Genomic DNA, 27,427 nt, shown 5'->3' on the forward strand with positions numbered 1-27,427 from the left:
CAGTACGGTTTATAGGTACACAATGTGCAGAGCTAAGAAGGTGTGTATCAAGTGCATGCCCTATGACTTAATTATGTTCCAGATCCACTCCAAATGTAGCGACTGTAATCAAAACTAATCCAGATTGGTCCACATTAAATTGAATCTAGTATCATCACAGAGACACCATGTAATGATAGAGGTTTTTCATTATGGCAACTCAAAATTAGTACTCTAATTGAAGGATTTATGGTAGACTTTACTTGGGATAGAAACGAGATGAAATATTGCATGTGTTGTGAAATGAAATTTGTAATAGGTTCGATTATGAGTTCGGTTTCAGGGGAAATTGATACTTCAAGCAAATTAAAATTTTAGGAATCTGAATTGTGAGGCTATTATCTTGTATGTTTTGTTCAGGATATTGCAAATTTTGGGGATGTTTGGAATTTGAAACTTGATAATGTCCCTACGGACATGTGCATATGATTAATGGGAAGGTAAAGAATAGATATAACTTATTACCGTTTATTTCCATCATATTGTTTGTAGTTACCAAAGCACTGCTGTTTATATCAGAGACCATGCATACATGATCCCTGTTTATTTTGTGTTATCAGAGTCAGTTCACTTCACCGAGACCAATACTTAGGTGCATTGTTTATGACAAGATGTAACCCTACTCTTTTTGAACCTGACTTTACAAAAACCCAATTTCTAATCATATGTGCATTTACAATTGTGCCTCTCTTTATACAGGAAAGTTCATTTATTTTTCTTTCTTACAACTTATTTAGCCCTATTCACACTAATGTAGCAGAATGATAATCCTATTTCAGGGTCCACATAAAAAAAAAACCTGTATAAAAACTTAACCACCACAAGAATTGTTAATAAATAATTTGTTATATAATTCCAACAGTTTTGTGATGTTAAATTTTCAATTCTATTACAGCATCAAGGGTCAAGAAATCGTTTCTGCAGGGTTTAATTTGGCTTGGTTACAAGAAAAACTACTAGTTTGTTGTTTCATGGTGTACTACTGATGTAATGGATTGGAGGCTGACAAATGATGAGTTACATGAAGAGGAGTTACATTGATATCCGAGTTCATATTATGCTACAGTGGTCATATACAAGCAGAGTTTGTATTATAATATGGTAATAAGGCTTTTCAAACATTTGCTCGCCTTCATATAACTAAAAATGTCAAATTATGAAGCACATTGTTCAAGAGAATTCTCTTTGGCCTACTAAGTTGCCAATGTTTATACCTTGATATGAGGGAATCTTTTTAATGGTCTTATTAATATACAGGGCAATAACTTAAATTGGAACTCACAATCAACTACTCACCAATAATAAACTCTAACATCACAGTAATGCCTTTAAGGGGCTAATAATTAAGGACAAATACAAGGGATTGTGTTTCCATAGGAAAATATCTTGAAGCATGTACACACGTTTCTCATTCGGTCTTTGCCTTTTGCAAAAGGACGAAGCATTGTTTATGTAGCATGTCCTCCAATGTAGGAGGACCCACCATTGTTTATGCATAAGCTTACCGATCAGTCTTGCTTTCGGTGATGAGTATTTGGTTCGGTTTGTAATATCTAGAGAAATATTTCATTATCGTGTAGGTTTTTGTTTGATTTGTAAATCGCCCCAGTCTCGATGTCTTGTCATAATATAATGATGGCTTATGCTTGGGATCACGATATGACAAGTTACGCTGTCGTCTCAATTATTCTCATCTATCAATACACAGTTCTTTAACCCCAATATGATTATACACTTATAAAATGACATATGGAAGTGTTGGGTACAAAAAATTGTATCCCTCAAAGTGAGGTCAACTTTAAAGCTGTGGAGGTTATTGAACTATGTAATTGGGGATGATGCATTTTTTGGATCATAACGTTATGTGTAGTGAGATGATTTTTGGGTAAATATGTTGGGTGTGCGATTTTATTATGATTAATAATATATTAATGATGGTAATTAATTGACAATTGTGTTTGTTTTCTAGAGTACATCCAACCTGTTTCAATGAATACTATGCGGGTGCTATACTCCCATTGTAAATGCTGTTCAGTTTTTCAGCAGAAAACCTAATGATTAAATTTTCCTCTTAATAATAATTTGACAGTTCTAAGAAATTGAATTCAACTTGTGATTGCATCACAAACCAGTTCTCCTGAAGACATCAATTTGGTTTTATCACCCTAAATGTATATGTCATTATGTGTTTCAATTTGCTGTATTTCAAATAATCAGGAACATTTTTGCGAAATAAAATGTTGATGAAATTGATATTTGACAAAACTTTTCACAGGTTGTTTTTTCAATGTGCCAAGGATATGATCGGAGGTGGTGAGGGAGGGGGCACAAATACTGTGGGTGAAATGGGATAAAAAAGGATGAAAATATACCCTCACTGTTCTTCTCCGTCTAACTTACGAGCATCAGTCCCTTGATCCAAAGATCTCAGGTTCAACTCATTTATGAATGTAGATCGAGACTTGTGTTAAAAACCGTTCTCATGACACGAGGAAAATTTATGTTAAAATAACCCTATTGGGCCTGTTTAGCATGTTCCCTCTAACCACACACTTAAAACTACGGGGTCAAAAAATGACCCAAACGGGGTCATTTTTGACCCCAGCATAGTTATCAACTAAACACCATACCACTAACGGGTCATTTTGACCCCATTGGTCGGGTCATTGCAATGACTACGTGTTTGGGTCAAATAGTAACCCCATTGTGGTCAAAATATTACCACATTTCGGGGTCAAATGAAATCACCCCTTCAAAAGGGTTGCCTTATTGGGTTACTTAATGACCTCATTTCGGGTCAAATGAAATGACCCATTTGAAAGGGTTGTTTTATAGGGTTACTCAATAACCACATTTAGGGGTTGTTTGGATTTTTTTAGTAGGCCTATAGTCATGCTGGTCCCACCAGGACATAAGTGTGTTTCTGCACAGAGAAAGCATTACATAAACAGCAAATTGCAAAATGCATCTGTGTATCACACTCACACACAGTCAGTCATCGCCTATGACAGTTCACGTATTATAAGCTTACATGATATAAGCTTATAACAACTGCAGCCAAGACACCAGCCACGACAGCATGAAATTGGAATGAATCTGCGTGCATAGACAAGGGTCTATGCATCCTTGCAGTCTCACTTTTAAACTAACTTTTCATATTCCATCATGCAGACAAGCACACACGACAATCCGCTGAGCTGCACAATCAGAACAAATATGGCGCTGATGTGACCACGTGAGCCGATGCACACCGTGTGTGCAAATAGTTCAAATGCAAGTCATTATAAAGTTGACAAATTGTGTAACTTCGGTCAAAAAATTAGTTTTATTTATTAATCAACAAACATTAATTGCAGCTCATGTTTAAACTCATTTATGAATTGAGATTTTCAAAGCGGAAGATTGAAACTGATATCAATGCGCCGACGGTATCGGCAAAATGACCACTAAGTTTTTGACCACGCTCGTGCGTGGCTAAAATGACCTCGTGAATGTGGTCAAATTAAAACAGTACAACCCCCTTGAAGGGTCAAAACAACCCCAAACGTGGTCAATTCAAAATGACCACGGAAAATATAACCCCGTAGTTTTTAGTGTGCATGAACACATTTCTCAATGACAGGCTTATGCCCCTTTACAATATGCACTGCATTTTCATCTCCTCAAGTGATTAAACCGTTAATCGGTGGTGACAAGATGAAATAGGCGATTTGTGGACCGCATATGTTGTTTGCTTGGATGTATGCATGGATGGGTGATTGGAATATGCTTTGATCTTCTGCTTGATTGAAGTGATTGATAAATGAGTGAATAATTAAGTGGATCATATCAATTGATGCATGGGTGAAGAAATAGATGAATATAAATCACAATTTTGATATCATCATGTCATCTTTAGTTAAGTATACAATGGGGTGGTAACAGATTTTTGAAACATGTCCAAACAGATTTCTATATGAAAAACAGAGGGGCCTACCATATGGCCTGTCATATTTCTATGATGGGCCATAGGAAATAAGTACAAGTTACACACATTTAATTTGACTTTTTTGCTGACTTATCTTTTATTTTGCAAAGAAATTAAAAAAAATATATATAAAAAATAACTTTAAAAAAACGTATCTAGTGGGATATTCCATCTTATAATAACATTCAAAAAATATTTTGAAAACTTGAAACAAAACACGCATTTTGCACAAATGATTGCTCAAAATATTTTACAATAACGTTTTAAAAACGTTTTCATGACCTTTATATAACCCGACATTTAAATGTTATTAAAGCGTTTTGAATAAATGTTTTCAGAACATTTGTGTGCTTGCTAGGAAGTCAATAACTTGAGGTATAGAATTAAACATGTGAAATCATCAGCAAAACAAATATTAAGTTGGGCAAATTGATTTGACATTTCCAATTCCATTAATTTATCCATTAAACTTTTAAAATATGAGTGACAAATGTACGTAAATTCAAGTTGCGGTTCTAGAGGCACATGTCTTGAAGTGCCGGTCTAAACAATAGAAAGCATAAGAAATGCACACACTATTTCTTTTACTTTTTTTCTTTTGGAAATACTCTTTTTTTTGGGGGGGGGGTGGAGCATATGTTGCATTCCCTCCTACATGGGTCCGCCCATTCAGGTAACCCCATTTGAAATTCACACTCCCTGTGTGGGAAATTAAGGTCATGTCTTCCACAGGGGGTGTATGGATTTCAACTGGAATACCCCATTGCCTTTTCAAGTAATTACCCATTCAGGCAACCCCATTTACAATTCACACTCCCAGTGTGGAACACTAAGGTTATGTCTTTCATAGGGGGTGTATGGATTTCAACTGTTATAGCCCAATCCATATATTACCCTATAATAACCATGAATAGGCTATTCATATGGAATATGAAAACCAAATTATGCAAATATGGGGAGACATAAAAGGGATGATGCTAGCTAGAGATAGTATTTTGGGTCTAGAAGCTTAAGTTGACTCATCATTCATATGATTTGTAAATTCTTTGTTTAAAATAATTAGTTGGCGAAGACAAAGGGGAAGGGGGATCGTCAGTTTTCTTTTGCTATATTAAGTGCTGTATTGGCTACACTGCACAATATGTTTACCTGTAGCCCCTCTCCCAAATTTTGAAAGTATACTGTCAAGGGCTGAACCAATACGTATGATTGCACTCGTTTGAATGCATTTTTGTGTGTACTCTTCAAGAATATGGGTATTAAACTATAAGAAATTGCGGGGTTTTTTTGGAAACTTTTGGACCTGTTGATAGCTATCTGTTTTATTTTTTAGGGTTAATCCATCTTGTTAGTCCGGCTAGTAAGTCAAGAAAATGGTTAAAGGTGTGTGTCCCGATTAGCAGCCCCCCCCATTCCCATCTTTACCCCATCAAAATGCAGAGTTTAATATCATATGAAAGCTCATATTTTTCTCATAACCTCAGTAAAATTGTAGGCCTGAAAAATGTTTAATTTAAGAAAACACCATGTGTTACAATCAGATCACCCACCTTTAATGTGGGACCTCATTTCCCCTAACCTCTGTGTAACCCTCTCAAAAAGTACCCCTGCACACACTATAGGTGCATCCCCTGGACTTGGGTGGGAGCGCCATACATTACCTACCCAGAGGAGGCTAGCGTTAACAGAATTAAACCATTTTAAGAGCCACTAACTTACAAAGATATTTTTGATCCTTTCTGAGATCCTTCATTTTGTCAAATTCAAAATACTAGATGAGGCAGCCATTGATTGAATGACTTTTGTTGAGCACTTCGTAAACTGAAATCTAATCAACTAGAGTTTACATAAGCTTCTAGCTCGTCAATCCAATGATCTTATGATCCGTGACACAATTTTGACAAATACTCGCTACATGAATATTACTTTTCATGTTCCATTATTCCTTGTATGTTCCGCTACATATAATGACAAATTCAGGAATATGTATTTTCAAATATTAATGTAAATATGTAAATAATGATTAGTTTTGATATGGATCATCTCTCAAGTGAATATTTTTAGGAAATGTAGAATAAAATTGCCTGAATGCAAGTTGATACGTGCTGCTGGTGTATATGCAAACGTAGCAGTTCAAACAAAACACTGAGACTTTCTAATGACGGGTCTAATGAGCATAAAAATTGCATTAATACAATGCACAGTTTTTAGTTTTTGTGCTGAAAGCTTTTAAGCTGCTAACCACTAGGATGTTGTTTATATTAAGCATCTTTTCTGGAAAAACACCTTTTAAATATTGGAACAAATCAAATTGGGATATTCCATTTAGAATCCACACTACCCCTGTGGATGATTTTGGAAATATCTTCCACAGTGGGAATATGATTTTCAAATGGAATGAATGCAGCAGTTCCATTTGAAACTCACCCTCCCTCAGTGGAAGATTCAGGTTGAATCTTTCTCAGAGGGTGTATGAATTCAAATGGAGCTGCTTAATGTGTAAATTCTATTTGATATTCATACTCCCCCTGTGGAAGATATTGTAAAAATCTTCCACATGGGTAGTGTGGATTTTAAGTGGAATAGCCCAATGGAGTTGTTTACATCAAAGAGGAAAAATAAAGGTTAAAATAAAGATTGAATTGAATAGCTGAATTAATAAATAAGTGTATGAATAATGGAATGAATAATGTAGTGAATGAAGGATATTATTGAATGAATAAAACATCAAAACTCAAAAAACAAGTCCCATTACAATATTCAGAATTGAAATATTTCTACAAAAATGATTATTTTCTGAGCTGAGTTATTGTTATGCATGCACAGTATCAGTATTTTAAATATCAAAATTGTTCATTTAGTGTTACTAAAAAAGTAAAAACGTGCCAGCTTGTGCCAGCATAGTATGTGACTTGATTGTGTATTCTGTTCACTCTCTGTATTAAAATCATGTCACTGCATAAAATACACGCACACTCAACCATTTGGGAAATCCCCATAAATTTATAACCATGATTCATATCCCACTTTACCCTCCCCCATCAACAAAAATGGTACAGTCCATGAATGAGATGGAGAGAGAACCCTGTTCATTCACTTCACTTAGTGTGTGAATCAATCGGATATATTCCTCCTATGCGTACGTGATGCCGGCCTATTCCACAGTACTTAAAATACTGTCATATTTGGCATATACGGCAACGGTTTGTTAACAGTGTCATTAGTGTGAAAACCATGGATTTGTTAAACTCGGTGCAACAGCCGTAGTGGTGTTGGTATATGATCCTGTCTGGCCTACATATAGGATTTCCATAGAGGATACAGGAGAACATAGATTGGAACCACTTGTTATGTGTTATGTCACTTTTGAAAACTGTGTTAATCATCTACGACATGTATTGTGTGGGAATAATGGATTTGCTTAATATGCAACAATTTGTGTGTTCATAGTTAACCGTGAAGTTTCTTCAAGATATGGGCTTTCTTAATAATATGCAAAGTATCCTTTTTGTTTAAAACGGAGAAATTTATATTTTGTGTACTATGCATCGTGCTGAAGTCGGGATTCATTAAATAAACCACATCCATAGCAGAGCACTATTATAGTTCTGTCGATCGGAGATATGAACTTTTCTAATACAGATTGGGATTGCCTCTTCCAGTAGAGTGGATAAACAGATATACTGATGATGATAGAGTGATAATACCGATTCTTTTTTTGGTTGTGGATGTTTTAATATTTCTTCCTGTCACCATGCCTGCTATGAGCAAGTTATGGACCTTACTGCTACGTACACCATGTCTCTCTGCAAGGTGAGTTTAAATGAAGTCAGTGGTGGTGCCGGCTGGGGGAATTTTCTCCCAAATTGGAGCCTTTTGTCCCAGTTTCCACCTTCCATTTGAAATTCACTTTGACAACCCCCCCCCCCCTCCCTGCCCCATTCCTGGTGTTGCCTCTGAATTGAGCAAAATTGACTGGCCAGGACCTTCTTAATGCTAGGCTGATGATCTGGTAATTCAGCTTATAATCAGCTGCAAAAAGCATGGCTTGTGAAAGAGCAATAAGTGGGTGTAATTCGGAGAGGGTTGAACCCATGACCTCCATTGGGCTATTCCATTTTAAATCCACACTACCCCAGTGGAAGATATTTCAAATGGAATGAACACATTAGCAGCTCTATTTGAAACTCACCTTCCCTTAGTGGAAGATTCAGGTTGGATCTTTCTCACAGGGTGTATGAAATTAAAATAGAGCTGCTGAATGTGTTCATTCCATTTGAAATTCATACTCCCCCTATGGATAATATTTCCAAAATCTTCCACAGGGGTAGTGTGGATTTTAAATGGAATAGCCCATTTCGTATTCAATGAAATGGTGTAATTTGGAGAGTTATACCCAGGATCTCCATTTGCTAGACGGTTATTTTAAAGATTTCATAAGCTACAAGGGTTTTGTGGCTTGAAAGAATTTGTAATGGCTGTGCAGGTGGTTAGAACAGCTGACCTCAATTTACCAGTGCTTTATTTGGCTTTGGATGAGATAGGTGAAGCTACAGTGTCTACCAGAGATGAGAGGCACTTGCCAATGTACACATCATTGCATGTGAAAAGAAGGTCACAGCAGGTTCAGGCTATGCTACTTGGCTTTTTTGGCGGATTGAGGTGTGGGTATTTCATGATGTGATGTAATTAACCCAGGACCCTGCATCTGTATTTACATATGCGGTGTGATCAAGCAAGATCAGTCGGATGTCGGCATATTCAATTTTTAAGTTTTCTATACATGATTGTATAAGGCATTTGCAAAGCTACATTTTCCTGAAAACCTCATTTAGTTCCAAGGATATGAACAGTTAGAGTGTTTCCAAAACAAAAGACAGCAAAAGAAATTATTTCCATTGTTTGGCTGTATCTAAAAATCAATTTTTCCGACTTCGGAATCATTTTGCTTGATCACATCATATGTGCTACACCAGCAAAAAGTAGTGACTGATAAAACCTGTAAAATGTGACTTCCCCTTTTGATTTGAAATTAGTATGTATTTACTCTGTGTAAACATTTACTAAGTACCATTCGCCACCATCCAATTTAGATTCATATCTTGATTCGAAGTATGGTTTATGTTTATACAAAATGACAGTGTTTAGTTGTTTGAAAAAACTTGTTGGGAGTCTCATTTGATAATATTATATTATTTAACATATTAGATGAGATTTGAGATATTTTATGGTAACACCAAAGACATGAATGTCAAAACCCCATTTCAAGTCTTTGCATGTATATACTCGTGAGTGGTGACAGAAAAACTAATCTTTAATTATTTATGCACATATAGGTAACTCATACAGTGAAATTCAACTTTGTGAAGCTTCTCATTTGTGTTTTATTTGATTGATTGTAACATATTCATATCCCATTCCTTGGTGCACTAAGTAATGTTAGAGAAGATGTAACATAATTCAAAACATTTTTCAAGCATTCAGAAAATTGAATCAGGGAGTAAAGAATTCTGTAAGTTTGACACTTTAGTAGAACTACGTACCGGTACATATATTTGTGTATCTGAGGCATTCATCAATTGATAAGCAATACACTGCACAATTCAACAATCCCTCCCAAATATTTTGTTGAGGGAGGAATAGGACATTGATTTTATGTCACATGAGATGATATAAAAGTTGAAATTGAATGTCAGAAATGGTGTTAAAATCATCAGCATTATTAAATTCTGACTGATGCCTGGATAAGCTTACAGGGATCGGGCTATTCCAGTTGAAATACTTACACCCTGTATGTGATATGACCTTAATCTTTCACACAGGGAGTGTGAATTTCAAATGGGGTTACCTGACTGGGTGACTCCATTTGAAATCTACACCCCTGTGTGAGAGATTAAGGTTATGTCTTCCACAGGGGGTGTATGGATTTCAACTGGAAGAGCGATTACCAATAGAGAAACCTGTGTGCTGCACATCCACTGTAATGATGTGATTTGTCACATTACGATTGATTTTGTGCCAGATAAGATGAAAATCTGACAAATTAAATGTCAGATTATGGATGAAATGTTATAGAATTATTACATTATTGACAAAGGGGTATATGAGGAATGCTGTAGAACCCAGAGGGATATGGGGGTGTTGTCAGGCTTATTAAAATTCAATAATATTCAGTTTAAAGAAGTAACTATATATTGGAAGAGAGTAAGATCATGCTAGAACTTGATGTTGTACAATGACATTAAAATGCATGTTTGTTAACCTTTTGGGTAGAGATCCTTTGTTTATGAGATGAAATAATGTAAAATTAGACAACTTTAGTGCACTAGATGTTGTTCCAATTACTAGGGATATACTATAAAGTGTGTATAGTGAATTTGGGTTGATTCTGTAGAAAACAAATTGAGCAAATTGAGCAAATTTTGCCCATTATAGTAGATTTTTAATGATTTTTTGTTTTGACTGGGATAGGAAACTGAAAGCATTTTGCATCTTCTCAAATATGGGCTTTGTCATCCTCCAGCAAAAATGTGTAAAATCAATGAAAATTCCACTATTTTGGTCAACAATTGGCAGCTTCCCTTTTTACAACCTGGTACCACCACTGAGCTCACCCCTCTTCACATCAGAAAGTATTAAGATATAGGCCTATTCAAAAACAGAAATTTTACTATAAGTATATGGTGCACCCATTATTACTAAGAGAAACTTTATTTGAATATTGTTATCTTCTGTAGGATTTTTATTTCCATTTCAGTGAAATTACTCCTGACTACCTCTATATTTAGCACAAAAAAACAACAACGGCTATACACAAATTGATAACATTATTAAGTTCGCTGTATTGAATATAAAACTGTATCAAATATTAAACTATAATGAAAACTACATGTATATATCTGTATAGACAACATAATAGATAATGTGCAAGGAAACCCAAGGTTAATTTAATTTCACCCTTCTTCCAGGAATAAGCCATCTCAGTATAGAATGTTTTTTATGATTTCAATATAAGATATGATATTGATGCATGTCAAATCTCATTAAAGGGCCTAAGGTTCGCTATCTCTAAGGTTTGCTATCATTAATTACAAAAAAGGTACTTTATTTCTAAGGTTCATATTACTAATTTCAATTAAGGTTCGCTATCTCTAATTTAAAAAAAGGTTCGCTATCTCTTGTTTCAGATAAAATTAGAGGTAGCAAACTTTTTTCAAATTAGAGATAGCTAACCTTTTTGAAATTAGTAATATTGAACCTTAGAAATAAAGGACTTTTTTGTAATTAGTGACAGCAAACCATAGCGATAGCAAACATTAGGTATAGCGGTCCTTAGAGATAGCGGGATGTTACCCTCATATTGGTTTATATTATACAAATATATACTGCCATGAGAGGTTCTGGTTAAAACTATGGGCCGAGGTGAGATCAATAGTATTAATTGATCTCAACGAGGGACCATAGTTTTAACCAGAACTTCGAATCAAGGCAGTATATATTTGTTTTATATACTTCATTAATATGTTCTTTGTTCATTGATTTGTTAAAAGAAAATTATTTGACGTTTTGACTCTCCCGCTTCTATCCTGAGTGAACAGCACGGCTAATTTAAGCACAACCTACCATTCAAAAAAACGAATAGCCTAAAATCGCGCTAGCAGCAGCGCGAAATGTCGCTATGACATTTTCACGTGCGTGAACTGTTCCGTCGCGATCGAATGCGCTGCTGAAGGCATGGTCAAAAGTACTATTTACGGCTTGGGGGTACTATTTACGGCTCATCCGGGACATTGAAAATACTATTTACGGCTTAGAGGTACTATTTACGGATAGGAGTACTGATGGTAAAACTATTTTTGGTCATGTGATCCACTTTTAACCAATCAATGAACAAGAATATATTAATGAAGTATATAACACTTCATATACTCAGTACTCATTATAAGAATTCCCAGTACCAGTATCACATAGTATAAACGGCGCTGATGATGGATGGTTCCATTTGAAATCTACACCCCCTGTATGGGAGATTAAAGTAATGTCTTACATAGGGGGTGTATGGATTTTAACTGGAATTGCCCATTATAAGAATTGCCAGTACCGATATCACATAGTATAATGGTGTTGATGATGGCTGGTTCCATTTGAAATTGACCCCCCCTTATTGAGAGATTAAGGTAATGTCTTCCACAGGGGTGTATGGATTTCAATTAGAATAACCCATTATAAGAACCAGTACCAGTATCACGTAGTATAATGGTGTTGATGATGGATGCTAAGCAAGGTGTCCCACATATTGGTTTGATATCATGTAACAGTATGTAAAATCGATAGGAAACATAAGTCACAAAGTGTGAAAAAGAAAAGGAGAGGAAAAAGCACTTTGTAGAATAAGGAGTTTTTGGTGTCAGGCTTGTGGTGCATGGGCAGTGATGTGTCAGGGGTAAATTTAATCCATCATGTTAAATTGTGAAAAATAATTTGATATGCCACTTGATAACACCATAGTGGTCCCTTTTCGCTTTATGTGCCATTGGCTTAGTGCTGTTTATATTCTGGTCCAGTGCAGCTGCTGAATGTGCTTGTTATACTTAACATTCGCTATTGCGATTGCATTGCAATTTGAGAGCTGCACCAGTTTTACACTGCACTTATTGTGTCATCATAGATGAAGAGATGAAGGATCGTAGTGCCATCATAAGTAACAGCAAATATTGAGGATCCCAGAAATAAAATGTTCACATGAGTCATTCAAAATAAATCATATTTTAAGATTTAGACACTATATGAATCCAATTACAAAATTCTGTTTGTTTGTCATTCATTCATTCATTCTCTTTTGAATTCAAAGTAAATGCAGATGTCAAATATATGACCTTGAAACTGCATTTCCACATTATAAGGTGTTTTATATCAAATGCAATTATCACTGCCAAACATTTCTATTCAGGCAAATACAAAAAAAAAAGTTGTCTCGGTCATTGCAATGTCCAAATTGCTTAAGGGCTGGGGTATGAGCGTTTGGACAGTATTTATTTTGGGACATTAGAGCACATCAGACATATCGAATTGCATTCTGAATCGAAGAATGTCCTTCTGATATCAAATAATTTTGATTTTTGAAATTACAATTTGATACACATTTATATGGCAAATCATTAAAAATTGATATTTTGATATTTAACAGTACTTGAAGTAAACTTTATAAATCTGATGATTTATACTTAAAGTGTATGTATGTAGTGGGATGAAAAGCCGACGATCAATTGAAAATTGTGACCTTTACGTATTGAAGATATGGATTTTTTCCCAAAACACCAAAAAAATTAGGTCTTTTGGCAAAAAATCCATATCTTCAATATGAAAGGTCAAAATTTTCAATTGACCGTCGGCTTTTCCTCCCTGCTACATACACTTTAAGAATATATCATTAGATTTATATAATTTACTTCGAGGACTGTTATATATCAAAATTTGAAAAATATCAAATGTTTATAATTTGTCATAAAATTAGTATTATATTGTGATTTTCAAAAAACGAAAATTATTTGATATCAGAAAGACATGCTTCGTATTCAGAATGCAATTCGATAGGTCTGAGGTGCTCTCATGTCCCACAAAAAATACTGTCGAAACGCAATAAACGCTCATTTTGGATCCCTCAAGGTCAGTCATGAACAGCAATCCTCTAAACTGTCTCTCCTTCGGTATTTTAATCTGACGGATATTCACCAAGTCGCTCGTCAAAGCATTAAATCAGCACAGAATCTCAAAGTGCGTGCTTGAACGAGAAATGGCGAACATGCAGCTGTCAAATCGAGCGTACTTGAGTCGGTCCTTCAAAGCTACTTGTCTAGTAATATGAAGCAGTGCCCACCCAAACCTGTAAGCCCACCTACATCCGGCAAAGACTAGAAATACTACAACTTAATTTTGCTGCTTCTTATTATAAGGATATGCTTAACATGCTAATCAGACAGACTGATGTATAGTTCAAGCAAAGACATAAAAAATGTTTTTGAAAACAGAAAATAACACAGAATTTGACTTTTTGAAAATGGAAAACTTGCCACCTTGCTGTAAGCCTATAAAAACTATACCATATTGTGACCTAAATTAGCACCCTATGCGCTTAAGTCAGTTATTGTCAATTGCACAAAATATGAAATGAAGGCTTACACTGAAGGACTTTTGTTGCTAGTGATATTTTTTAGATACCTCTGATGACATACAGGTGTTGAAGATGTCAAACAAGATGGCAGCCCTCACTTGGTTCCAGCCCATCCAGAGCCCTTGTCTGGGTTCAGTCTTGGTCTTTTGGTTCTGAGGTATCTCAGTAACTTCACTTGTAACAAAAGACCTTCATTAATGACTGAAGATGGCGGTTGAGCAGGTGAAAGCATTTCGGTGATTGTTCACAATTTGTAGCATAGAAGTAAAAATTCACACTTTTATAGGAATTTACCACTAAAACATCAACAAATAATCATTTAAAATTTATGCTTTTCACATTTGCACTAATTTGTAAAACTGATTTATAAACAAAGAATACTTTTGAAACTGTATATCGCATTAGCATTAGAGTAAATATTTCTCGACTTTGTGAAGAAAAAAAATGTTACTGATGATGGAATGCACCTTTATTATTCACATCTGGTAAACAACTCTATGATGTGGCAGGCACATCTAATTCCAAGTAACATATTGCGCATATTGACACCGCCTACATGTAGACCATTAATGATTATTGTCTACCATGAAGAGGAGACCCACTTTGTTGTTCTTTTTTTTTTTCTCAACATTCTCATATATCAGGGCACAGTTCTTTAACCCCAATACATTTGTACATTCATTGAATGACATTTGAACATTTGAGTACAAAAAAACTCATACTCTGCAACATGAGGTCAAATTTTTCACTTGGATTGTTTAATTGAGGTTATTGAACTATGCCATTAGGATGAGGCCATTGTGGTCCATAGTGATAGTATGTCAGTGAACTATTTGCAAAAACATCAGAATCCCAGAAGTAATACTCCCATGTGGATTTTACAAGTATTTTTAGTATTTTGGCATCAAGGAGTGGTAGAAAACAAAAGAACATTGTCTTGATATGTCAGTTGAGTAGGCCCCTATATGGGCTATTCCAGTTGAAATCCATATGCCCTCTGTGGAAGATATGGCCTTAATCTTCCACACAGGGAGTGAGAATTTCAAATGGGGGTTACCTGAATGTGTGACTCCCAATAATTGAATTCTACACCCTCCATTTGGAGGATTAATCATGTCTTCTATAGGAGGTGTATGAATATGAATTTCAACTGGAATATATCCCATTAGCAAAAAACAATAGATCCTAGGGGCAATACTCTCAAATGGATACCAGCATTGTTTGAATATGACATCAATGAATGGTAGAAACAAAAGCAGACAGAAAGGATTACCTAACTTTTGAGAATCTGACAGGGGGACAATAAGTTTTTTTTCTTCAATATTCAATGATTTATTTGTTGTTCTTTTGCAAATGTTGACTTTGATTTGGGATATGCCCCATCTCCTGTAACTTTGTCCCTGTGTGCATGTATAAGCTTGCATAGATCCAGGGAAGATTATGTGGCAGATGTTACCAACCTGATGAAAAGAACATAATTATAGAAACATGGTAAATTGGGGCAAAATCTCTCTTCACTGTATAGCCATAGTCCCCTATGTAACTATAGACACCTGTGTGAGCTGGCATTTCATATCTCAAGATAGGGGAAGACGATGGGGGAAAATTATCATGTATTTGAGACTTTGATATACCACTAGTATGTGGTAAAATAAGAATAAATCTCAATGAAATATCCACTAGTTTACACGTAGAGTGTAACCTTTAGGTTGATGTTGGCAAACTAGTAAGCGGTATCAAATTTCATCTTATATTATCATCATCATCATCATCATCATCACATGAAGACATCCTCCTCTTTCAAAGTACACCATAATTACAATCACACTAATTGATAGGCATCAACAGTTCCATCAGTAACACCGTATCATTACGACCCACAAACAAAAACTAACGTGGCATTAATTACACTGGTATCCAAATTGTTTATTCATGTGCTAAAATGAAAACACTATTCTTTTATCAAGCCAGCAAACGCATACACCTACGCATCGGCGTCTGGCTGAAACGTTTGTTCAGTGCCAGTACCGATCTAAATCAATTTGAAATGAGGCCCTGCTTACTTACAAGAGTCATGGGCACGTTCCATGTTTAGAGTATGTTTTCAAGACCGATAATTGAATGCAAAGACACATACATACAAAAATCAGATTTTGGTATAGCTACCATTACCAGATGTATTTATTGCACATTTATAAAAATAAAATTCCCTAGAAAAACAAATTCATGGTTTTCATCAAAATCAATTTTTTGCATTTTTGGAACAAACATAGATGTGCTAACGAACTGAACAAACATGGTGAGTAGACATGAATGCAATAATATTAAAGACACATTCTGATAGGTAGGATAAAATTATGTACAATGTACATACTTAAATTATCACGGAAGTGCACCTGTCGAATTCGGAAACTATGGTTAACCTGCATACATTAGCAGTGGACACTGTGATAACAATTTACACTTACAGAGTGACCCTAGTAACACACAACATCATTTCACAACGTTGTGAAGTTTTAACAATGTTGTTACAACGTTGTACAACATTGTGGTGTTAGCAGGGGAGTTATGCAATGTTTTATGAAATTTCTAATGATTGTTGATTGGTGGACCAGTTTGACCAAAGTACTGTGAGACATTCTTACTTTGAAGCTTACCCCTTCCCCTCCCACACCCCATTTTCCTTTTGGTGAGGAAAGGTTGTACCCTCAAGATATCAAAGAAAGTTATATTCCCAGTAAAATTATTCATTTGGCATTACAAATATTCTTAATCCTGCATTTAATCTGATTATGAAAAATATGTGGAGCCATTAAAAACCCAATGGGAAGCAGTCTACTCATTAACAAGTTATATTCATTTTGTCATAAACTTACAGCATATTCCAAATGCATTGCAAATTACTGATGTTTGAAATGTGATAATGATGGAAAAAACCATGCCTGGGATTTATACATCAATGCGATACATAAATAGATAACATTATTTTATGTTTCTGAACAATTGTTACATAGTGCGTATAACATGTTCTACCTTGAAATCGTTCTCCTGTAATCAGTAGAATCGAAAACATGCTCATGTGTCAGTACACAGTTCTAAACCCCTAATATGTTTGTGCACACATAAAATGACATTTGCACATGTTGGGTACAAAAACTCATCTTCTGCAGCATGAGGTCATCTTTTGACTGAGTGGAGGTTGATGGACTTTGTCATAGAGATGAGATTATTTTAGAGCATAGTGATTTCATTTATTACAACTGAATACTCGCATTATGTATAAATCAAGAAAGCTCTTACACAATAAGGAAAGAAAAATCACAAATGCACTATTCCAGTTAAAATACATACACCCCCTATGGAAGACACAACCTTAATCTCCCACAGAGGGAGTGTGAATTTCAAATGGGGTTACCTAAATGGATGACTCCATTTGGAATCTACACCCCCTGTGTGGGAGATTAAGGTTATGTCTTCCACAGGGGGGTGTATGGATTTCAACTGGCACAGCCCAATGGAACACACGAGACTTAACGCTAAGTAATTGCAATGTGAGGGAAATGTTTACGACAGAATCCTGACACAACTTATTCATTGTGTCACAATTTGCGTTTTTGATCAAAGTTTTAGGATCTCGGTCTTGACAAATTCAAATTAATGCTCTGTTTTGTGGTGCACTTAGTTAAAAGCAACGCTGATATGTTAGGTCTGTAAGTGTCTGTTTCACTTCATGATGTAACACATGTGTGGAGGAAATGAGGTAGATGTTAGCAGATAGGGATTTGTTCCTTGATTTTATAGTGTGTTGACCAGTTTAAAACTAGAGCATTTTACATTCTTTTTTGTTAACATTCCCATCGTGCATACAAATGAGGTAGATATTGGCAGATAGGCCAAAGACCTTTTGGGGAAAAAATGCATATCTTTAATACAAAAGGTCGAAATTTTCAATTGATGCACAGCTTTTCCTCCCAGCTACATGCACTTTAAGTACATATCATTAGATTTAGTTCGAGGACTTTCAAATATCAAAAATATCAACTTTTAATAATCTGCCATAAAATTTGTATTATATCGCGAATTTCAAAAAATACAAAATATTTGATACCAGAAGGACATTCCTCATATGCAGAATGCAATTTGATGTATCTGATGTACTCTCATGTCCCACAAGAAAATACTGTTCAAAAGTTGCTATCCGATCCCTTAATACCGGTACATGTTTTGTGCATTTCATGGTTTTGGGAATGTAAAAAGTAACCATGTATGAAGGATCTCAAGAGCAATGACAATGATATATTACATGATAACTAAATCACCTGACTTGTTTGCATTTCATGTATCTCATGTCCCCACAAGGAATATGGTAGTACCTCACATTTGGTAGTGACGTCAATGCTTTTTTGCGGGTGCACCTAGAGCGTGCCAACAAACCATTGTACGTATGCACATACACTGCACGACTAACTTTACGCATGCGATTCGATACTGTGACCAGTGAAATATGCACATACGTCATTACCGAACATGCGGTGAAGCAAAGTTTAGATCTAAACTAAAAGTCAAGTTTTCAATTGTGTCTTGATGACAGTTCTCTCCTACCATGTAAATATGCACTATCAATGATTATATCACAAAACACATACTGCCATTTACTTATGAGACAAGGTTTTTTTGTTGGTTTTTTACATATCTAGTTCTCATCAGAAAGTGATTGGTGGGTGGAGATGTATGAGGGGCAGATTCTGGTACTTTATTTGTCATGATTGTATAAGAGAGAAAAGTCATCTGCCTGCAAGAAATTAAATGTATTTTCAATTCAAATTGTGTGCTTTATTTTCTTGTAAAATTTGTAGATTTCATACCAAACCTTCCTTCAAGGGTTTTCCCCTGTGCTATTGTCAAGCTGTGCATTTTCTCAAATCATTTACTAAATTACTTTCTAAAAGTTGGTAGATTTTATTCTGTATCTGTAGCTACAAGATTGGTTTTCCTCGAGCACTACAATATGGAAATTTAACAACATCTAAGCTGACATTTTATCTGACAATGCACTAACAGGTAGATCAGTGGTTTGCTACCAATAGGCTAATCCAGTTGAAATCCACACTCCCCCTGAGGAAGATTTTGGAAATATGTTCCACATGGGAAGTATGTGTTTCAAATGTATTTGATCAGGGTTAATCATTTTGAAACAAACACTCCCTCTGTATTATAGCTTTACCTATATCTTCTACAACTGGAGTGAGTATTTCAAATGGAAGTTACCCAATTGTCTATTCTATTTGAATCTCATACTCCCTCTGTGGAAGACTTTAGCTAAATCTTACACAGGGTAGTGTGGATTATAAATGGAATATCCCAATGTGAACATGCAAAATCTTTTGAACCTCATTTATGGAAGACTGGTTTTGAAAACAGGGTGATGGCAATCTGCAAATTCTCAAGTATGTCTTTCTGTGTATTTACTATTTACACAGTCTGGGGTCCATTTCACTCAACTTTACAAAGCTTCGTAAGTCTCGAAATCATTCGTAACTTATGACGTATTGTAAGTTCCATTTCACAAAACTCATTTACGAACGGTATGCTTCGTAAGTAATAGGGATTTACTACAGTGACCCTTCGTAAAGTTACATCTAGTATTGGGTATTCGTAACTTTGTGAATGGTTGCAAAGTTACGAAGGAGTAAAAGTTTAGTGAAATGGACCCCAGGATGCAGTCAGTAACGTCAACATTATGGTCATTGTCATGGTCAACATCTTAGTCATCATCACAGTCACTGTCATCATCATCTCAATCACCTCCATCATCATCATCATCATCATCATTATCATCATCATCTTCAGCATAATCATCATCATCATCATCATCATCATCATCATCATCATCATCATTATCATCATTATCATCATCATCTTCAGCATAATCATCATCATCATCATCATCATCAGCAGCAGCAGCAGCAACAGCAGCAGCATCACAATCATCATCTTCATCATAATCATCATCATGGCCTACTTAAATCATTTTCTAAAACATCTAAATAGGATCAGATTTCTGTTTGAGGCCTGTTTCATTGAGTTAGCAAAGATTTGTCTTTAAATATATTTGTTTTATTTTTGTCATTCAATTGAGGATGAGAATAAACATACTAGGAAAACAATATATCGATGTGACCCAGTTTTGGATATTTGAAGTTGAAATTAGCGCTCAATAGTTTTCTCTACAAGACTCTTGAACAAGTAAACCTAATATATCTACAATTTCAACATGCAACTTATTCCATTAGGTGTTATGAAACTCTTCAGAAATGAGACACCATATTGTAGCCTAATATTTGATATAATATCCGTTACCCGATCTAAATGTTTGAAGTAAAGTTTTTAATATTCATTTTAAAATCAATTATCGTAATTGTATAGCGCTGAATATGACATCTCACCCCCAGAGGGGGTTTGGGTGCTACGTCTTGAAAGGAGAGAAATCCAATGCTTTCTTCTTGATGTACGTTGTCTGTAAAATATGTGTCGTGGTTATCGATATCTTTATAGGCTAAAGAAAATATGGAATAGATCCAATAAAATATTTGGTATTTGAAAATCTTGTTTTTCTTTTACTTCTTATTTTGAACCTGGTTCAAGTGGCAAAATGAGTCATAACACATTTGTTCAAAGATTGTTATAACATGAAATAGTTTACAAATTTTTTGTGTAAAATCTATCACTATAAAATCCTGTTTCTACTTTCACTATAACTTTTAATAGCACATTTTGTAATGGTATTAAATATTCCATACCCAGGCAGAATTCTGTAAAAAAAGGCACCCCTACGAAAGACATGATCTTAATCTTCCACACAGGGAGTGGGGTTACCTGAATGGGTTGCTTCACTCAAAATCTACACCTCCTGTGTGGGAGATTAACGTCATGTCTTTCATAGGGGTGTAGGCCTATGGATTTCAAGTGGATTAGCCCAATTTCAGCCTCTTACTATATCCATCTGTCGTTTTTATGGTGCTACTATATGAGTGTTTTTTGGTCAAATTGGACTATGTAGATACAAATGGGTCATTTTTTGAGACTAAATGTATGGATGGGTTTGTTGTTGTTGTTGTTGTTGTTGTTGTTGTTGTTGTTGTTGTTGTTGTTGTTGTTGTTGTTGTTGTTGTTGTTGTCAAATTTGACTATACAAGTGAGTCATGTGGGCCACTGTGGTTAAGTTGGCTTTTTACTATGTGAATGGTCATTTTTTTTAGGCTACTATATAAATGGGTCATATATTTGTACAATTTGCTACTATATAGGCCTATAGATGCGGGTCAATATTTGTACCCCATTTTGGATTAAGTTGAACTGAAACATTTCATTATTCCATGAAGGAGCCAGAACAAACATTCCAAGTATTATAGATTTATGGTTTTTTGATCCTTGATAATATCAAATAATAGTGTTTAACCTAAAAGATTTTAGATTCTACAATTCTGTGTATTATGAAACAGATATATATCCGAATGGAGAAGCTTATGTTTCCTCTGCGTAGAGCCAAATATTACCTCGGTATCTAAATTGAAACTGACGAGTTCTCATCTCTCTTTTTCTAATATCATCATGTCATACGAACCGACTGAGAATCCCTCATTATTGCAATGTGCAACTGCTGTAGTGTGAAACAGGAAATATTTGCAACGAATTTATTTTCATGCATCTGAAAATAACATATAGTTTTGAACAAAAATCCCTTTAAAAGGGAGGCATGGTTTTTTTGGTTGCCTTCATTGGAAAAAAATGGTATTTAAATATCAAACCTGACAAGTCTGCGTTATTTTTGATGGTTGTTCTGTGTAAATGTATAAATATGGAAGTGTGATGCTGATTGGCTTATTGAAATGGTTTTTGAAATACTGACATCTTATTGGTTGATTAAATAAGGTTCCATGAGCTAGATCTTTTTTCATGATAATAAGAGGATGGGCAAATGAAAAAAGATGTGATAAGCATTACAGGTTTAATTAATAAGCTGTGTGTGCAACAGGTACAATGAATGTGTGTAAGTTCTGATATACAAATTGTTAAGAAATTTCTGATTCAAGTAAAAAAAAATTGTGAAAATAAAACCCTGAAAATAAATAATCTACTAAGTACTACTATATAAAGGAATTGTATAAATGACAGTTTATTGAAGTCACTTGATCTAGAATCCCAGGACGTATCCCGTATAGTTTACAATGATTGAGTTACATTAAGGTTGAGATACATACAGATATTGGTTGTGACACAAGGGATGCATTGCAATCATTAGCTTCAAGCTAACATACTAACAAATAACATTGGTGTTCCATCTCATGTATAGTTTAGATTGGTTTTCATTTTTACGTTATAAGCTTTTTGAAAATGCCTAAACCTTGCTCATATTGGGGTATTCCAGTTGAAATCCTTACGCCCCCTATGGAAGACATGACCTTAATCTCTCACACACATGGGGTGTAGATTTCAAATGGAGTCACTCATACAGGTAGATCAATTTGAAATTCGAGTCACTCATACAGGTAGATAAATTTGAAATTCACACTCCCTGTGTGGGAGATTAAGGTCATGACATCCATAGGGCGTATGGATTTCAACTGGAACAGCCCATTTTGATCTTCATGTTTGAATCTATTCTGAATTTGACTGTGTCTTATCAGATTTCTTCTTGCACATCAGTCTTTAGCTTCAAGCTGGAGCAAAGGACATTGGTGTTCTGTCTCATGTATATATAAGTTTGGATTTGTTTTTTGGTATCAGTTTTTAGGAAATGCTTATATCCTGTACAGACCTCATAAACTTATTTCACCTCATGTTCAGTAGTGACGTAGGTGCATATTTCTATTTCACTGGTCGCAGTATTGAATCGAGCATGTAAAGTTAATCGTGTACACGTACTTGCGCTTGTTGGTACGCTTTCGGCGCAACCACAAAAAGAATTGACGTCACTCCGAACATGCGGTGAGCGACAGTATAGTGTCTGTTATCTGCTGGTGTCTAAAATCTATAGGTTGGAATTTGTTGATGTTTCTCATAATACACAATTGTACACATAGAATAATATTGACTAATTGATGCAACACTTTTGACAAGTTGAAGTGCCAGAAGTGGGTAAGTGCAAAAGCTGCCCTGTAAACATTTGGTAATTTACACACAGTATATTGTACTCATCTGCACATGGCAGCTATTTTACTTACCCACTTCTGGCACTGAGCAGTTGAAGTCTAATCTAGTCTCTTCACTAGCTTTTGCATAAACTGTAGATAAATTTTTGTAAATTTCTTAAACGCTCAATTTAAATGCATACCATTAGTATTAATGAGCGGTGTAATTGAGAGTAATTTAGATAACGATGCAACTTGACAATTATAACACCTGTCAAATAATTGCTACAAGCATGTCATCCAACTGTCTTATAATTTAATATTATACTAATTCATTAAGCTAATGATAACATACATTGCATCATCCCCTTAAGACACAAATCTCTGCATCTTAATCACTTATCTTATCATGCTATTGTGGGTTAAATTGTTCTATCTGCAATAGCTGCCATGTGGCAAATTTTTGATTTTCATTACTGATTGTGTTTTTGTCTATCTCTTTAACATTAGATATAATTATGCTACAATTCTTGTTTTCATAGAGTAGTTTTTCTCCTATGCATTCAGCTTCTCTTTGCGTGGTATTTTCTTTTAAGGTTGGTCTTAATTCTGGAATTATGGAGACTTTTTGGCCTCACAACTGCTAAATTACTGGTCTAAAGTATATAAAAGTATACATATTTAGAATTTTTATGAATTTAGACCAACTTCATCAAAAATATTTGAAATGTGGGTGAAAATCAGGCTTTTTATGATTTTTTTTGAAAATTAAGCATTTTTTGACCATTTTTGGTGCAAATTTCTCAAAGTTGGTAAAAATTCAAGAAAATAAACAAAATCACTCCTACTTATTTTTATCTAGTTTTTAAAAATGAATAAAAAAATTTTGGCCCAAGAATTTCTTTGTTACCTTTAACGAAAAAGAAGTGGGCCAAAAAATGCTTTTGGGAATTTTGGGCCAAAAATGAGCATTTCGGCCCAAATTTGACCTCACAGATAATATTTATCAAGTCTTTGCCATTCTAAACATGTATACTTTTATATTCTTTAGACCAACAATTTAGTGGTTATGAGGCCCAAAATTTTCCATAAATCCAGGGTTAAGACCAACCTTAGGTTGCCATACATTATGACGTAAGGCAGCTATTGCAGTGACAACAACTTAATCATAAGGTAGCAAAATATATTTGGTGCCAGATTTATTTAAAATCAGAACATTATCTTGAATTTGAAGGAATAAAGTATAGAAATGAGAAAATAAAGTCCCTGAAGTAAAAAGTCCAATGCTGCACCTGCCTTAATAGGAAATCCAATTAAAATCTATGTGTTCATCTTTATACATTGTGCAAAATCCAGAAATGCTGTAATGTGCAGTGCGATATTTTAATAGAATGTTCCAGTAAAAACATGGTTTGTTATGAATGCTATTTTTAACAAATGTTTTTATGGTATAAATGGCCGAGTCTGGAAATATAGAGCCAAGCAATGTTTGTATTAGTAGTAGTAGTAATAGTAGTTCTTGTAAAGCAAAATGCATTTCCAATTTGGGAAATGTATATCGAAATGTCTTATATTTTATGTTGAATGTGACCGCGGCTCCAGCCTGTGTTAGAAGGTTAATAACACATTCAATAATCCTTTCAATTTAGTGCAAGGATTATTTCAAATTTCTCTCCTCAATAATTGAAGGAGCTATCAGACAAATTATACAGAAGCTTTTCTCATCCAAAGTCTTATTTTCTTGTGTATTTCAAAATTTAACATGAGAGAGATACGAACACACACTGGCAGACAGACACACATACAGGCAAATACTGAGACAGACATACACAGAGAGGAGATAGTGGGGAGTGATGCAGAGGGAGAGAGAGATAGAGAGATGAGAAGAGAGACTTAGAGAAAGCGGGAGAGAAGGGCAGGGAGTTTTGAATGTGATAGAATGAGTGCATCCAGACATTTTTCAAACTTTTACAGCTTTCTCTAGATATATTTTTCATCATGGATAGTCAGGAATATCAAAGTGTTGATGTGGCGTCTTTTAGCAAGTCTGTGTGTATGATATCACTTCAAGCCAACTCTTGTGATTTGAAGCTGCTTCAAATGAAATGCACACTGATGTCACTGACTAACCAAGGTGAAAAATAGTCTAGAACCCTTGAACCCAAAATAGGCATGTTTGGACTCATTTTGAATGTTTTTGTCACCTAGCATTCATAGTGATAGAGTTAATGGTGATGTCACCCAAAGCTGAACATACTTTGCAATGCACTTATTCTGTAGATTTTCACAATATATCAGATTGCAGGTGCAATGTAGCCTCGCATATATTCTGTGGCCAACATGGTGCAAAGTATCAAAATTTGCACCAAACGAAGGAAATAAATATCCATTTTATCAGGATTTGGCTATTCAATTTGAAATTTGCCACACATCTATAGAAGATGTAAGAGAAGTCTTCTACAGAGGGAGTGAGTTTTACAAATGGAATTGGCTAGGGATAATTATTTTGAAACCTATATTCCCCTGAATGTGCATGACCTTACCTATATCTTAAATGGAGTGAGTTTTTTCAAATGAAAGTTACCAAATTGTCTATTCTATTTAAAACCCTTACTCCCTCTGTGGAAGACTAGCAAAATCTTCCACAGAGGGAGTACGGATTTCAAACGGAATAGCCCAGAAGGACACACTTGATGTGTTTTGTAAGCACCTTGGTGATAAAATGTGTGAAAAACCAATATGCGCGGGGAGCGGGATTTGTTCTGATTTTATTGCAACAGTTTTACTTTTAAGATTACGGTGACTGATATTAAATCTTCAATATTTAGTGTTTGCTCTACACCCGCTGTGTCCAATGCTGGTTCAATACAAGTATGCTGCTTGTATTATGTGGCTTGTGGCTCAGTATTTATTAGATTTTCTATTTTTGTAAAGGCTATACTGTTCGTGTGTTATTCGAGACATGATTTAGCTACATCATATACAAGTAATTTTATGTCGTATGGAAAAAAAGGTTGTTAAACTTTGTTGAATTGATGGTTGTGGGCAATCAAACCTTTATGTTACTGTCTTAAGTAGATAGCAAATTCTGTTTAATATACAGGGTTAGGATTATTGCTATCTTCATAAGATAGCATGCTTGCATGAATCGGCTTGATGTCAACGAATTCAAAATTGTGCGGCCCGTCTTATTGTCAAAAAAAGAAAGCATGAGCATATTACACCAATCCTCATCGAGCTTCACTGGCTGCCCGTCCGAATTGCGATCCAATTTAAATTTGCTGTTCTGGCTTTCCGTCACTCGATGGCACTTTACCACCATACCTGTCATCTGCGCTTTGTACTTATCAAACTTCCCGCTCCCTTCGATCATCCTCTGAAAAATTACTCAAAACTCCTCAGGTTAACCTTAAATCAGCCGGTGAACGCTCATTTCATTTTTGCTGCTCCAACTGTTTGGAACTCGCTTCCAAACAACCTTCAGAATATCCCCACACTTTCTCAATTTAAACGTCAGCTTAAAACACATCTCTTTCGTCAAGCTTTTCCAGATTCACAGAATTAATTGCTTCTTTGTTTGTTTGTCTTTTTCATGTGTTTGTGCGCTCTGAGTTCCACGGAAGATTTTGTGCCTTAAAAGAACCATTCATTATTATTATTATTATTATTATGTCTAAGGTTCAGTATGATATGATGGTCAAAGTTTTCTTTACAATGAAAGCAAACTGAAAGCTAATGAGTAACATACATGGCAAGTTTTGTGTTGGTGCTATCTTCAGAAGATAGCAGACATGAATGAACCAGATTGTCAAAAGCTGAGCTTGCTGTGAATGGCAACAGCTGTAAATAATGCAGACAGAGTCAGCCCACAGAGCTGTCACACAACCCCCAAATGTACCTACATTATGGTAAATGATAAGCTGTGTTTTCATGGTATCTTCTGAAGATAGCACATATGAATGAACCAAATGGTCAATAGCTGAGCTTACTTATGCAGATTTAGTCATCTCGGAGGACTATCTTCATATTAAATTTTGCTTCTTCACAATAGCAAATTCAAAAGCCTGTGAGCAGGATAGCAAGTTGTGCCTACCCAATGCTATCTTCAGAAGATAGCAG

General features: G+C 35.2%; 1 protein-coding gene across 3 annotated transcripts in view; it reads left to right on the forward strand.

Annotated features, from left to right (window-relative positions):
• LOC140157184 (rap1 GTPase-activating protein 1-like) overlaps nucleotides 1-27,427 on the forward strand; it is a 516,716-nt gene that overhangs the window by 192,836 nt on the left and 296,453 nt on the right. The window contains exon 1 of one of the 3 annotated variants that reach the window (XM_072180299.1): nucleotides 7,112-7,819. The exons of the other annotated variants lie outside the window; for them this stretch is intronic. Coding sequence (XP_072036400.1) covers nucleotides 7,761-7,819 — 59 coding nt within the window. The 5' untranslated portion in view covers nucleotides 7,112-7,760. Of the gene's footprint in view, nucleotides 1-7,111; nucleotides 7,820-27,427 lie in introns of those variants that run through there. 3 annotated transcript variants of the gene reach the window in all.

This window comes from Amphiura filiformis, chromosome 7, assembly GCF_039555335.1.
Source record: "Amphiura filiformis chromosome 7, Afil_fr2py, whole genome shotgun sequence".
Lineage (NCBI taxonomy): Eukaryota > Metazoa > Echinodermata > Ophiuroidea > Amphilepidida > Amphiuridae > Amphiura > Amphiura filiformis.